Genomic DNA, 14,221 nt, shown 5'->3' on the forward strand with positions numbered 1-14,221 from the left:
CTACAAGATAGCATAGATTTGTCAAAATTAATGACCTGGCCAGAAACTCTCTTATAGGAAGCAAGGACCCTCAGAACCGCTTGAGCTTCCTCTACAGTGGCTCTAGAAAAGACCACACTATTATCTGCAAAAAGAAGATGTGAAATGACAAGAGCAGATATTGAGCGAGCAATTTTGAGGCCATGAAGAGATGATGCTTCAATATCTTTTTGAATCAATGCAGAGAAAACTTCCCCACAGAGAATAAACAAATAAGGGGATAAGGGTCCCCTTGTCTCAACCCTCTGCCGGGATCAAAAGGAACCTGGGGGTTACCATTCAGCATCGCTTGAAATTGGACCGACGTTACACAGTCCATAATAAGAGATGTCCAAGCAGTGGGAAACCCCATTTTCATAAGAACACTCTCTAGAAACGGCCATTCGACCCTATCATATGCCTTCGACATATCAAGCTTCGAACTCATCATGCCATTACGGCCCGACATCTTTTTCTTCATAAGATGGAAACATTCATATGTCACTAGTGCATTGTCAGTGATGAACCGACCCGGGACAAAAGCACTTTGGGGTCCAGTAATAATATCAAATAAAACAAGCTTAAGCCTATTAGCAATTGTTTTTGTAATAATTTTAAAGAGAACGTTACACAAGCTAATAGGTCTAAAATGAGTTGCATGTACCGGCTTCTTAATTTTAGGAATTAAGACAATAAGAGTTCTATTAATCATACCTGGGGAAATCCTTCCATGCAACACCTCGAGGAAAAAATTAGAGACTTCATCCCCAATTATGTGCCAAATTTTTTGGAAAAATAGCGCCGGCAGACCATCAAGGCCTGGAGCTTTTGTCGGGTGCATATTAAAGATCGCATCCTCGACCTTTTCCCTGCTGAAGGGAGTATTCAAAATGGCTGAGTGGCCCTCAGAGAGGCGCTTAGCCACTAAACTCGTGGATGCCTCTATGCCAGATGGGTTTGACATGATGAATAGGTGAATAAAGTAGCATATCAACACCCTGCAAATACTGGGCGTTGCATCAGGTGGCTTTAAACCCTGAATTAACTCCCAAGTGCCGTGTTTATTATGCAGCTGTGGAAAGCCATAAACTGCAAGAATCTGCATTCTGGACTTTGCCATTGGGTGGGCCACCATACAAAGAATATGATTAAGCGAGCCATGAGCCACCCTAACCTCTGTCTCATCATTCCAGAGCAAACAAAGACCTCCTGATCGACACTTGCTTGTACCTGCACAATCTATAGGAAACAAGTTAGAAAAACCAAAAGAATATCGCATACCAAACATCTCCTGAGCTGATTTACGTGTATCTGAGAGAAAGATCACGTCGGGAGCTCTGTTTGAGAAATTGTATGTGATTGCCCTTTTCAACAAATGACTTTCTCTGAAAAAAGTACAAAAAATGGTAAAAACAACTTTATGTTGCATTATAAACTTGTTGCTTAATCTTTTTTTTTTTCAAATGGACTGTATTATTTTTCACATTATTAAATCAATAAATAATTAAATTTATAAAATGATCAAATGTTGATTATTAACATGTGTAAACCTGTTTGGGAAATTGTGATTGCCCTTTCCAAAAAATGACTCTCTCCGTAGAAAGTACAAAAAAATGGTAAAACAACTATTTTGATGGCATTAAAAACTTATTGCTTATTTTTTTTTTCAAATGGACTATATTATTTTTCAAATTATTAAATAAATAATTAAATTTATAAAATGATTCAATGCTGATTATTAAATAATATTAATTATTTATAAAAGAGAACTCCAATACTATTTATTAATTTTTTTTTAAATTATTGAAATGTTGAACACAATTATTATTTTTTATTTTAAAATAAAAACTATTTTAATATTTATGTAATAATTTAAACTATGAGTTTAATTTATATACACTCACGGTGTAAAGTTTTTTTACACCATCAACCAATCAGATTTTAAGGATGTGAGGAAATCTCTCTTTTTATTTAATTTCATTAATTGACGTGACACATCCTTAAAATTTGATTGGTTGACGATGTGAAAAGCTTTACACCGTCGGTGTATCATACTTTTTCTTTTAAACTATAATTATTATTATATAATATTAAAAAATGTTGTAAATAAACCTGTGCGTTACTCACGGGTATAATACCTACTAGGAATGTAAACCAAATGTCCTCCAAAATATGTAAGCCTACTGGCTACATGGAATCACGATAGTTAATGTCAAAGCAAATACAAACAAGCTGAATGATTATCATGTCATCATATGAAAAATGTTTCCAATACGACGCAATGGGCGGGGCCTATTGAACGGGATATCTTGTCATCATTTAGACTTAGACGTTTCAATGTGCCGGGCCTATTAAATGGAAAATGGAGCTGTGATGTGATGCCGGACCCATAAAGAAAAAGGCACACCTTAAATGCGGTCCATTTTCTTTGGGTGGTGCTTTTCCCACAAATATAACAATTTTGCACCAATCACAAAAATAACATTATCAACTTCACCTTTGTTTCCTACACCGGTTACCACTACTTTTTTTTCTCCCATTAAGGCACTAAATACATATCCAAAGCTCAGGTCATAGCACCAAATATTTTCCAACGCCATGGGTTTCATTACTCTCCTCTCACAGTCAATGGAGCCATACACAATCTATGCCACACTGATCTTTCTCTTTTGCCTTCTTTTTTGGTTACTGAAGAGAAGCAATGCTGACATACCCACAAAGGCACCACCACCACCGGAAGCTGAGGGTGCATGGCCTTTGATCGGCCACCTCCACCTCTTAGGTGGGTCTCACGCAGCTCATGTCACCTTGGGTAACATGGCCGACAAATACGGACCCATTTTCACCTTGCGTTTAGGTATTCATCGAACTTTGGTAGTGAGCAATTGGGAAATGGCAAAAGAGTGTTTCACTGTTAATGACAAAGTGTTTGCTTCCCGTCCCAACTCTTTAGCCTTTGAAGTTTTGGGCTCCAACTTCTCATTTTTTGGTAGCAGCCCCTACGGTCCCTATTGGCGCTACATGCGCAAGATAGCCACAGTGGAGGTCCTCTCTACCAAACGCATAGAAATGCTCAAGCAAGTGATGGACTCGGAGGTGAAGGCAGCGATGAAAAAGAGCTATGATTTTTGGGTAATGATGAAGGAGAGTGGACCTAAAAAAGCGGTCACTGAAATGGAGAAATGGTTTGCAAACATAACACTGAACGTTATGTTCAGAGCGGTGTTAGGAAAGCGGTTAACTGGGATGGGTTGTGAAGATGACGAGGAAGAGAACGAAAAGATTCAGAAAGCAGTTAGAGACTTCTTCCATCTCTTTGGGCAGTTTACTGTTTCTGATGCGGTCCCGTTTTTGAGATGGTTGGATTTGGATGGACAGGAGAAGAAAATGAAGAAGACAGCCAAAGAATTGGATGACTTCGCTCAGGTTTGGCTTGAGCAACACAAATACAAGACGAACAGTGGTTCAGAGGAATGGAAAAATGGTGAACATGATTTCATGGACTTGCTTCTTTCCGCTGTTGATGATGAGTGTCTACACGGTCATGATCATGATACCATAGTAAAATCTACATGTCTGGTATGTATGTCTCATGTTTCACTTTTCTTCTGTTTTATAAAATATTATTTGTGTACACAAGACTTGTGGTGGAGTGGACATCATACACCAACAATTTTTTGGAAGTTTTAACTATCATAATTTTAATTTGAAGAGTTGCAATAATGATATATACACACCTCATTTTTTAAATACTCTATTTTCACCTTTTTTTATTTCTATATTTTTCCTTTAATCATTTATCACATCCGATATTTTTTCTCTTTTACTTTTTCTTTTCTTCCTATTTCTCTCTTCCTTCCACCTCTTTCCACCTCTCAAAGAGGTGTGGACATAACATTATTCAAAGAGTTGATATAAAATATGCAATTTATGGTAATTTTTCACCCCCACAAATTATTGTGCATCATGTTCGTCAATATTCGATGTACACCAAACAATATTTTTTGTATTACTCTAGAGATTGCGGAAGAAATCAGGTTTCTATGAATTAAACAAGTAAGAAAAAAAATTAAAATTAATATTGTATCTTATAAATAAAATAAGGGTTGTTTAAATGACTCATGATAAAGTTTGGATTAAATAACCCATCATCCAATCACATTGGAGATAAGTGAGTTGAAATTTCTATATTTTATTTATTAATTTATTTTCAACTCATTTATCTCCAATGTGATTGGATGATGAGTTATTTAACCCAAACTTTATCATGAGTCATTTAGACACTAATAATAGGTGGGAGTCTTATGTTTTTTTAACTATATTAATTTAATGCAGAAAAAAAGTTAAATTTTAACTTATTTAATTACTAAAGAAAACTGACATTAAATTGGATTTTAGTCCTTTTACTATAGTTGATTTGTAGTTTTAGTACTTATATAATGTTTTTCACAAATTTAGTCCTTGATTTTCTAATTGTCATAATTAAGACATTTGCAATTTTATTCTATTTAAAATACTTAAAAGTGTCCTCAAATGATATCTCAAGTGGTAAGAGTTACGAGACATGTGAGTTGGGTGGATGCGGTTCAAGGATCAATCCTAGAGGGTGCTAGTTATCTTTCTGATGTACCAAAAAAATACTCAAAAAATAAGATAAATCTCCATAAACTAAAATGATGTTTACCGTATTTTGCAGCAATTAATTTTAGCTGGCACAGACACTATGACAAGGACATTGACTTGGGCTCTCTCCTTACTTCTCAACAACCGTGAAGTCCTAAATAAGGCTACACATGAGTTAGACACACAAATTGGTGGGGAAAATGTGGTAGTGGAATCAGACTTCGAGAAGTTGGAGTATCTACAAGCCATCGTCAAGGAAACATTGCGCTTATACCCACCAGGACCACTAAGTGTGCCTCACGAGTCCATGGAAGATTGTATTGTAGGTGGATACCATGTGCCTGCTCACATGCGTCTCTTGACTAATATTTCAAAACTTCAACAAGATCCCTCACTATATTCTGATCCATTGGAGTTTCGCCCGGAGAGATTCCTCACAACCCATAAGGACATTGATCTTAAGGGAAAACATTTTGAGTTCATCCCATTTGGTGCAGGTAGAAGAATATGTCCTGGAATCTCTTTCGCTCTTCAGCTAATGCAAATGACACTTGCTGCTCTATTGCATGGATTTGAAATAGTAACTATTGATGGAGGACCTGTGGATATGGTTGAAAAAACTGGGTTAACCAACGTTAAAGCCTCTCCACTCCAAGTCATTCTTACACCACGTCAATCTATACAAGTTTACAATCAAAATTAAATGCTTTAGGTGGTTAGTGTTACATCTTATGTACTGATATATAAACAACGATGCTACTCCACATGTTGTTCTCCACAATCCCAATGGAGATGCAATTTTAAATAAAAAATGTTTTCCTTACGCCGTCTTCAGTATATGTTCTCCACACTCTAATGCCGTCTTCAGAATTCTTCCCTCGTGCTCACTTGTTTGAGTTTTTTATTTTTACGTTTCAGAAACGTGTCATAAACCCACTTTAAGTGTGTATTTACAGACTTAACTTTAACCAGCTTTCATCCAACGGAACTCACCCTCTTTTTTCACGTTAGATTTTTAGAAATGTGTGATTTTATCTTGAAACGTGTGTTAACATGGTTGAAATTGAAAAACCAACACACCCTATCCATGCACCTTAAAGTGATATTTTTACGTTCATCTCGGTTAGTGAAGAAACGTTTTCAACGCATTTCCTCGAATAACTAGTTGTTTTTATGTACCAATCCCACTTTTTAGTAGTATTATTCAAAATAAAATTTATGTTCTCAAACTACTATTCTCACAAAAGTATTTAATCATAAATCTCATTATAGTAAATTCACTTTAAACTAAACTCAAATTTCCAAACTTCATTTGACATAATAGGGAATGATTAACTTAACAAAATCATTTGAAAGTTTATTTAAGATATGGTCAAATAGAGAAAGCAAATGAATTTGAAAAAGAAAAACATCAAGTTATTTTAATTAAAAAGAAAAAGGGTATCATGTTTAGAAAATAAAATAAAAAAAAAGTAAACATTCTACATTTGACCAGCACAGCACAACATAAACCCTGTCTCAACCGACACGCTTCTTCACCTTCTTCTTCTTCTTCTTCTTCTTCTCACTTGTCATTCTCTCCTTCGTTCTGCCATTGATAACAAACTCGATTGTAGTCATCATCATCATCATCATCATTAGAAGAAGATGTTGCAGCTACTCTACACTGCGATTTTCAGCGAAATGCTTCTGATTCTGACCCTCGTTTTCAAAACCCCACTCAGGAAGCTTGTCATCGTTTCCTTGGATCGTGTCAAGCGAGGTCGTGGCCCTATCGTCGTCACCACTGTGGGTGTCACGTTGATTATCGTGCTTGCTTCCAGTCTCTATAGCATGGCGAAGATCCAAGAACGTACCATCGAGGCCGGTGTACTCAACCCCACCGATCAAGTCCTCTTTTCCAAGCACTTGCTCGAAGCCTCTCTAATGGGTACCTTTCAATTTTCCTCCTTGAGCTCGTTTGATGGTTCAAAATGTTTACTTTTTGTTTGAAATTACCTGGGTTTGCTGTTGGTTTGGGTTGATTCAGTGATTTAATTACTTTTTTTTGAGTGATTTAATTACTTGAATTTTATGTAGTTATTTTATGGTAATTGTAAAAAAAGGGAAATTCTAGGATGGACTCATTAGTAGACAAAGTGTGATAATATAAGCTAGGTTTGAGTTGTGTGATCAAGTAATTTTGTGCTTTGTGTGGTCACAGAAGCAGATGAGTTGAGAAAGATGAGGTGTTTTTATGTATAACTAGTCAATAATTCAATTTAGATTTCCTTTTATATGTTGGAATTATACCATGTTTTCTTCGATGGTGTTAGCTTGTTAGGTGTTCACTTCCTTGGTATCTGATTTATCAATTACATCTAATGATTCAATGATTGGTTTTTTGTTTCAAAATTTCCAATCATGGGTGGGGATGATTGAGTATGTATGTGAGACTTGAGCTGCTGCTTCTGAAATGGTCATCAGTGGTAATCTTGCCCCGTATAATTGATTTCGTACAATTTAAGAACATAACTGCTATATGGAATGAATGAGTCAGTTCACGCGTGAATCTTACGAATACTAACATGGCTTTTTGTTAAAAGTGTGTAAAAAATTCGTAAAATGGTTGATTGTGTGAATAATAAATTTGTAACCAATCAAAATAAGGTAATACAGGGGCCGTGTGAAGCATTTTCCTTTTAAGAATGGTTGAGTTGAGGTAAGTAACATCTTTGTCTACCGCTTTTTGATTAATCCTTCATGATTCATGTGATCACACGGTAGATGTATATGGTTATAGAGACCTTCCAATAACTGTTTGGTTGGAGGGGAGGGGATTGAAGGGATTTTCATGAAAACATTGTGTTTGATTCAGAAGTTTGAAGGTGAAGGAGGGAAAAAGAGGGGGTAAAATCCCCTCACCTACAATTTTCGCCTCTCTTCCATAGTTGAGGGGATTTGTAAGGGTTAACGATGACTCATATTTTGCAGATTGTGCTGATTAAATTATCCTATGTTTTCTTTTCTAAATTTCAATTGGCTTTTCATGTGTCAACATGTAATCCCTATTCCCTAGCAGTCTCTACTGCCCACCAATATGCAGGACTCAGTTCTAGCCATATCAGTTAATGTGGTTTTGTGGCCAAACACAATTCAGGCCATAGGATGGCGTCTTATACTTGGATACCACTCTTTCCATGGTAGGCTTGGTGCCCAAAAATAGAGCAGATGGGTGACACAAAGTTTACCTGTTTTAAACCCTAAACTCCGTTTTACATCCAAGCTACTCTGCACACTCTGCCGTCTTTCACTCGCACCTCTCTCTGCCATCTCTCTCTTGTACATCCCTCTTCCTCCTATTCTGTTCTGCATTTCTCTTTCTATTGCTTTGTCTATCTCTATTTCTTTCTCTCATTTTCTCTGTTTTGTTAATTTGGTATTTACTATGTCCCTGTCATGTGAACACTAAACAAAATTTTATCACTGTCCTGTTTTTTCCTCTTTGTTTTGAATTTCTATTTTATGACTCTCTCCTTTTTCTTTAGTTGTTCTCCTTTATTTTTTATTTTCCTTTATTATTTATTCTACAGTTTATACTTTTTAAGCATACTTTATATATGTTAGATTTTGTTATAGCTGCCATGCTTCCACTATAGACCACAATGCCATATTTTCATGGGGATTTTGGCTTACACGTGAACCACTATGTACCATTAATACAATTGTTTTCCTCCCCTGCCCATCAGCCAAATAATAACGCTCCTCCCCTTCCCCGTTTGACCCTAATAGTTTGTAAATCTATTGAATTGTTGATTATTTAAAGTTAAGTAGTGGAAACAGTGATGGGTTGTTGAGTATCACTTCTTCATTTCTAATATCGATATGATTTGATTGATTGCTCACACCCTTTTAGATTATAATGTTTCAAATTTCATGAGTGTCTTGCTTGCCACATGGTTTAGTTGCCCATCTTATTTATTTCCCAATAATTATTGGAAACTATAAATCTGAATAATGAATTGTTGGTGACTGGGTAATCTGGAGCTTTGTGATACAACTCATAAAGTACTTTTATTTGCTTCAATACTATGATATGAGTGACCACCATTATTTTTTGGTAGACGATATATGAGATTATTTCATCATGACAATGACTAAGTGCTTGATTGGCATTATGTTATGGCTTCTCTTTAGAGTTTTCCCTGGGCTTCATCTACCACTAGTCATTGGGCTATCTTCCATATGGTTATTTCTTCTTATTGGGACTTCTATTGATCCTCTCATGACAATGGCATTCTACCGTCTTTCCCTCAATTGGTAGTACCCCTACTTTCTTTCTGATACATTCATTGCTGATCTCGTTTTTCTTATGTCAATTCATCAATCACAATATTTTCATCTCTGCTACACTAGTTTAGGTTCTTGCTAGCACTTCATCACTCAACATTGAATACCAGAAAGCATCAGCACATCAGCAGTCTCAGTTATGGTCTGGCAAAATTTTCCTCAGAGGCGCCTTTCAATCTCAAATAATATATGAAGTATTTTATTCAATGCATCCGCATCACTTGTATCCTATGATTCACATCTTTCGATTTCTCCACCACCATGTAGTATAGATCTAAGCTTGGTGTAAATACTTGATTATTTTTATTTTCTTCCCAGTCCTTGAAACTATTTGTGATACCGTGCACTGCAGTGTTTTATGCATCTGCTCTCTTCAGTAAGTTCAGTTTAGCAGATCGAATGTGCAGTTGCCTTGTGTGGAATTGAAAGTTTGTTTTTATAGTTGTTGTTTTACTGGGTTGTTTTTGGTAAACTCACATTGCTTGCTTTTGACAGCGTAGAATTCTGTCATGTGGGTTTTTTATTTCGATTTGTGTTTTCTTCTTTCACATTGCACATTTTTTTCCTGCTACTTTTATATTTCTTCCTGTTAAGGTTTCTGATTCCAAGATTGCCCTTAATGCAGGTGTTTTTCGTTTCTCTTCCCTCTTTTTTCGTTGGGGATATTTTAGTTCTCATGAGTGTTGTTAGATGGATATTTCTACTGTAGTTTTTTATATTTCATTTTTACTCATTCTTATATATGTTTTAGTTCTTGAATTTGATTCTTATCATATAATGTGTGCAGGTTTTGTGCTGTTCCTCTCTCTGATGATTGATAGATTGCACCATTACATAAGAGAGCTTCGCTTGCTCAGGAAGACCATGGAAGCTGTTAAGAAACAAAGCAGGAGTTTTGATGATGATAAAAATGGCAATGCAGAGGAGCATAAGGCATTGGCAGAAGAAATCATGGCATTGAAGTCTAAAGTTAAGAAACTGGAATCTGAATGTGAGGTGAAAGGTAATAAGGCTAAGACTTTGGAAACTGAAGTAGAGGCTCTTAAGAAGCAGTCTGAGGGGTTCCTTATGGAATATGATCGCCTCTTGGAAGACAATCAGAATCTCCGGAATCAATTGAACACCATTGACCATAGCACTTTGAATCTTGATAACAAAAAGAGCATGTGAAGGTTTATGTTTCTGGAAAAACAATTTTCTCTTTGTTTCAACTGCTGTTTGAGATTTACATGTTTTCTTAATAGGTTGCAGTTGTAAATTTGAAGTATCTAAAAGCAGAGATGAGCTATGTGGATTTAGTGAACTTACTGTACTTTAAAGCACCTCAGATATTGTTGACAATGTTAAGTAATATAGGAATGGATAGTTATTCCCTCAGGTTGATTTCTTGGAATTTTATATTTGTAGTTTGCATGCCTCTATGCATCACTTGGTGAACTTAGAAAACTCGGAGGCTTGGAATTATTAGAATTCCCTCATGTCGCATGACATTGACATGTGGAAGTTTGTGTTTATTTCTCTTTATAAATATAAACAGGTCTCAAAGATAAAGATAGACATAAAACTTCAACATGATCACATTATGTAAAACTTCAACTATGAGTGGATCCATGTGAATTAAGGTTGACATACAATATGGATATACAATCAATGCTCAAGTGAATACATGTAAGTGGGGTGTTGCCTTTATAGCCATTATGGACCAAATGGTATATGTGCTAAGATAGATAGAAAAATCTACCTTGCAACTATTTTAAGTTTGAGTAGTTTTCTTCTGCTTTCAACCACAGATTTAGGCAATGCAGCAGTGCTTTTGATTCATTTACACCTAACTTTTTTTTACCATTTCCACTCATTTTCGCTTCCAAGGTTTCTATTCTTCTCATATCACATCTTTCATCATATTTCTTATTTTTCTCTCTTCTCTCTCTCTTTCTAGGTGTGGGTGGAAATGTGGTGTCAATAAAATCACTCATATATATCTATAATGTCTTGTTTCATTGTTATTTTAATATTTATTAATTTTGTAAATGTATAACAATATCTAAGAAGTCTCATATTGACTAAAAATGTGGTTAAAATAATTCTTATAATGGATAGAATAACCTTCACCTCACCTGAGCTAATATTTGGTTTACCTGAGCTAACATTTGGTTTAGTTTCAAATTTATGTAATCAATTTGTTCATGGGTTTACTCACACTCACTCACATGATACACACCACAACTTTTTTAATGCTTAATTTCTGAACTTCTTTAACTGAAACTTTTGACAGTCACTCAAAGCTATAAATTTCAGCCATTTTCACAAACCAAAATCATTAACATTACTTCACCCTCTCAGATATTTTTCTCCCAAAAATGTCACCACCAATCAAACCTGCCATAGTTCATGAAGTGAATTCTCAAGTCCCACCACCTCTGCCTAACCAAACAACCTTTAGTGCTGTACTTGCAAGATTTGGCAACTGGGCCTAATGTGACCCTAGTGATTGGCATTAGAGGTAAGGACTGGTCCTGCAACACATTTGGAACTGTATTTGTAACTGATGACCTTGTGACCATTAGCTCTAGTTCTAACTCAGCTTTGATTGGTAGAGAACAATGTATGGATTAAATGCACGTGTTGAAACTTTTAAGAGTGCATATCAATTCAACTAAAAATGTACACACATTTGAAAAAGAAAAATCAAGTTTAGAAAATAAAAATATAAAACAAACAGTGCCTGCTTCATTTGACTAGCAGCTCAACCCACACGCTCTTTCTACTCTTCTTCTTTTCACTTGGCATTCAGCCATTTATGATGGACTAGAATCACTAGATGTTGCAGCTACTCTGCACTGTGATTTATAGCTAAATGTTTCTGATTCGCACAATCACCTATTTAATATTTATGATTAACGACGTGCTAAAGAGAGAGATAGAAAGAAAAAATAAATGAAGATTATATAGGAGAGAAAGTGTGATTGAAGAACAAATATGTCGGTTTGAACAGGTAGGGAATTTTTTTAATGCAAAACAAAAATCACTAAACTAGGGGACTAAAACTGCATTAAAGCCATTTATTTATGCAGCAGCAGGTAAAATTAGGTGGTGTTTTGGTAAAGAACTCTTGAGGTGCTTCACTATCCTAAGCAAACACCGAGCAAATCACTAACTAAAGAAGCTCCTTCAGCTATAAAAGAAGACCACTTGGAGCAGCATTCAACCCAATAACTAGCACCATCTCCTCCTTCTTCACCATCTCTCTGAAATCTTATCATCCAACCAACTTCCGATTTCATCCTCTTCCCCTGTTACTCCCAGGAACTGGTATGTACGTGTATTCAAATATGACACCAACGTCACATTTGAGTACATTGTATATACCAATTCTTCCGACTAACAAAAACCACACCTAGAAAAGTTTCCAATAGATTGGGAATGTGAAAAGTGAGCTTGTATTACATGTATGGTTTATTAGTGCTTGTTTATGAATGATGAGCTATATATGTTAATGAATGAAGAATGGCATTGGCAATCTTACACCCTTGATCTTTAAGTTTGAACTTTTTCACTTAGCATTGTTTTTTCTTCCACATGCCCCATGTTCAATGGGGCTAAAGATTGCTGTGACATAAAAAATTGTAAGACATGTTGATTTTTTTTTTCTTTTACTTTCCTCCTTTGTCTGTTCTGTATTTTCCTATTTTCTAAGTCTCTCCATTCAGTTCTCTTCCTTCCTCCTATTTTGTTCTGCATATCTCTATATCTATTCCTTTTTCTATCTCTATTTCTTTGTCTCATTTTATATGATTTGTAAATTTATTAATTTACTAAGTGGTTGGAATCTTGGATTCAGAGATGTTACTTGAGTTGTGCCTCGGATTGTTTGCGCGCAGTGGAGGTTTTTCGGGATCATGTTGATGTATTTACTTTCTGGGCCAAAAATGCAATCCAGTGTATTAGATGCTGATCAATAGAGCTTGGAAGGTTTCAGTGATTCATATCCCCAAAGAGATGAATAATGCAGAAGACTTCTTGGCCCGTCAGGCTTCTAGAGATGGCTCCGCTCGCCGTATTTGAAAGACTCCTCCTTCTGTGTTGTTGCTTCTCTTTGCCTTGAAGTTGTAACTTAGTTCTGTTTCTTTTAGTCTTCTTCTTGTAACCAAAAAAAGAAGTGGTTCTTCAGTGAATACTAAACATTATCATTTTCCTGTTTTTTTCCACTTGTTTTGAGTTTCTACTTTATGGCTCTTTCCTTTTTGAGTTCCCTCTCTGATGATTGAGAGATTGCACTTTTAAGAAACAAAGCTGAAGATAAGTGGATGATAAAATGGCAATGCAGAGAACACTATGCATCACTTGGTGAATTTGAGAATTCCTAAACATGCTATTAGACCAGTAAAATTAAATCAAAGTGTTGCATTGGCAAAAGTATTTCAAATCCAAATGATAAAAATCAGTTTCAGAATCACTGAACTAGTTGCCAACTGTAGCATCTACATAGACACAATCCTTGCATACTCACAATCATGATGTGATCTACACTTCAATTTCACGTGATCCAGCACAAAATTACGTCTACCTAGCCTAATTATTCTTTTGTTAAGAGATAACAACTCTGAACAACATAAACATGCAACCTTGTGCAGATCATATGGTCTAACACACTTGTAACAGTCAAAACGTTTCAAAGCTATACGAAAGGTATCTTAAGCTCGTTAGAGTAACCACGTGAAAACTCTAGTACTGCACACACACTGTCTTACACATACATGTAACGCTGGATGAACATTCGAATATTCCAGGACATCAAAGGTGATGATAACACCTGTAATTAAGGGAGTTTTTTTTTGACAGCCACAACTTGGTGAGTTAAAAAAAAAAACTAATAAAACATGTATTGGCGATTTGAAACTGCTACAAAACATATGTTTTAATGATTGACTGACAATTTGTAGATGTCGCAATGATATCTAGGAATCGAATGTCCAACAATCATTTTTCCTTTTACACTACTAAACCGATAAGTATAGTGTGCAATGATTGATTGATTGCTTCAATTTTTCATATAAAAATTTTAGTTTTTAAGGTATATATTTTTTAAAATAAAAATTCTTCTTCAAAAATATTTAAATTAATCTTGTTGATAGTGTTAATGATCATTTATGAATATTTCACTTTACTTAATGCTGATTAATGAAAGAAATTAAGTATTACTCCTCTTGTTTTTATTTATTAGTCACTTTTACTTCTTTTTCTATGACTA

At 35.4% G+C, this 14,221-nt stretch overlaps 2 protein-coding genes and 1 long non-coding RNA gene across 3 annotated transcripts; all 3 read left to right on the forward strand.

Moving 5' to 3' along the window:
• The first annotated feature begins 2,487 nt into the window (after positions 1-2,487).
• On the forward strand, positions 2,488-5,475 carry LOC130747042 (cytochrome P450 CYP82D47-like). Its single transcript, XM_057599861.1, has 2 exons — positions 2,488-3,597; positions 4,715-5,475. The coding sequence occupies exons 1-2, from the start codon at positions 2,617-2,619 to the stop codon at positions 5,342-5,344; spliced, it is 1,611 nt and encodes a 536-aa protein (XP_057455844.1). The 5' UTR covers positions 2,488-2,616; the 3' UTR covers positions 5,345-5,475.
• Positions 5,476-6,126: 651 nt separating this feature from the next.
• LOC130747043 (uncharacterized) lies at positions 6,127-10,347 on the forward strand. Its single transcript, XM_057599862.1, has 2 exons — positions 6,127-6,571; positions 9,758-10,347. The coding sequence occupies exons 1-2, from the start codon at positions 6,289-6,291 to the stop codon at positions 10,138-10,140; spliced, it is 666 nt and encodes a 221-aa protein (XP_057455845.1). The 5' UTR covers positions 6,127-6,288; the 3' UTR covers positions 10,141-10,347.
• Positions 10,348-11,717: 1,370 nt separating this feature from the next.
• Positions 11,718-13,171, forward strand: LOC130742954 (uncharacterized). The gene is made up of 2 exons (XR_009021309.1): positions 11,718-12,596; positions 12,812-13,171. It is a non-coding gene; the product is annotated as an uncharacterized LOC130742954 (long non-coding RNA).
• Positions 13,172-14,221: the final 1,050 nt, after the last annotated feature.

Source organism: Lotus japonicus, chromosome 3 (genome assembly GCF_012489685.1).
Source record: "Lotus japonicus ecotype B-129 chromosome 3, LjGifu_v1.2".
NCBI classification, from domain to species: Eukaryota; Viridiplantae; Streptophyta; class Magnoliopsida; order Fabales; family Fabaceae; genus Lotus; species Lotus japonicus.

Bases quoted from the DNA above. Each gene is read 5' to 3' on its own strand.
- LOC130747042 (XM_057599861.1), top strand. From the start codon at position 2,617: ATGGGTTTCATTACTCTCCTCTCACAGTCAATGGAGCCATACACAATC. The intron at 3,598-4,714 runs GTATGTATGTCT...CGTATTTTGCAG, and splicing joins TAGTAAAATCTACATGTCTG to CAATTAATTTTAGCTGGCAC.
- LOC130747043 (XM_057599862.1), top strand. From the start codon at position 6,289: ATGTTGCAGCTACTCTACACTGCGATTTTCAGCGAAATGCTTCTGATT. The intron at 6,572-9,757 runs GTACCTTTCAAT...TAATGTGTGCAG, and splicing joins GCTCGAAGCCTCTCTAATGG to GTTTTGTGCTGTTCCTCTCT.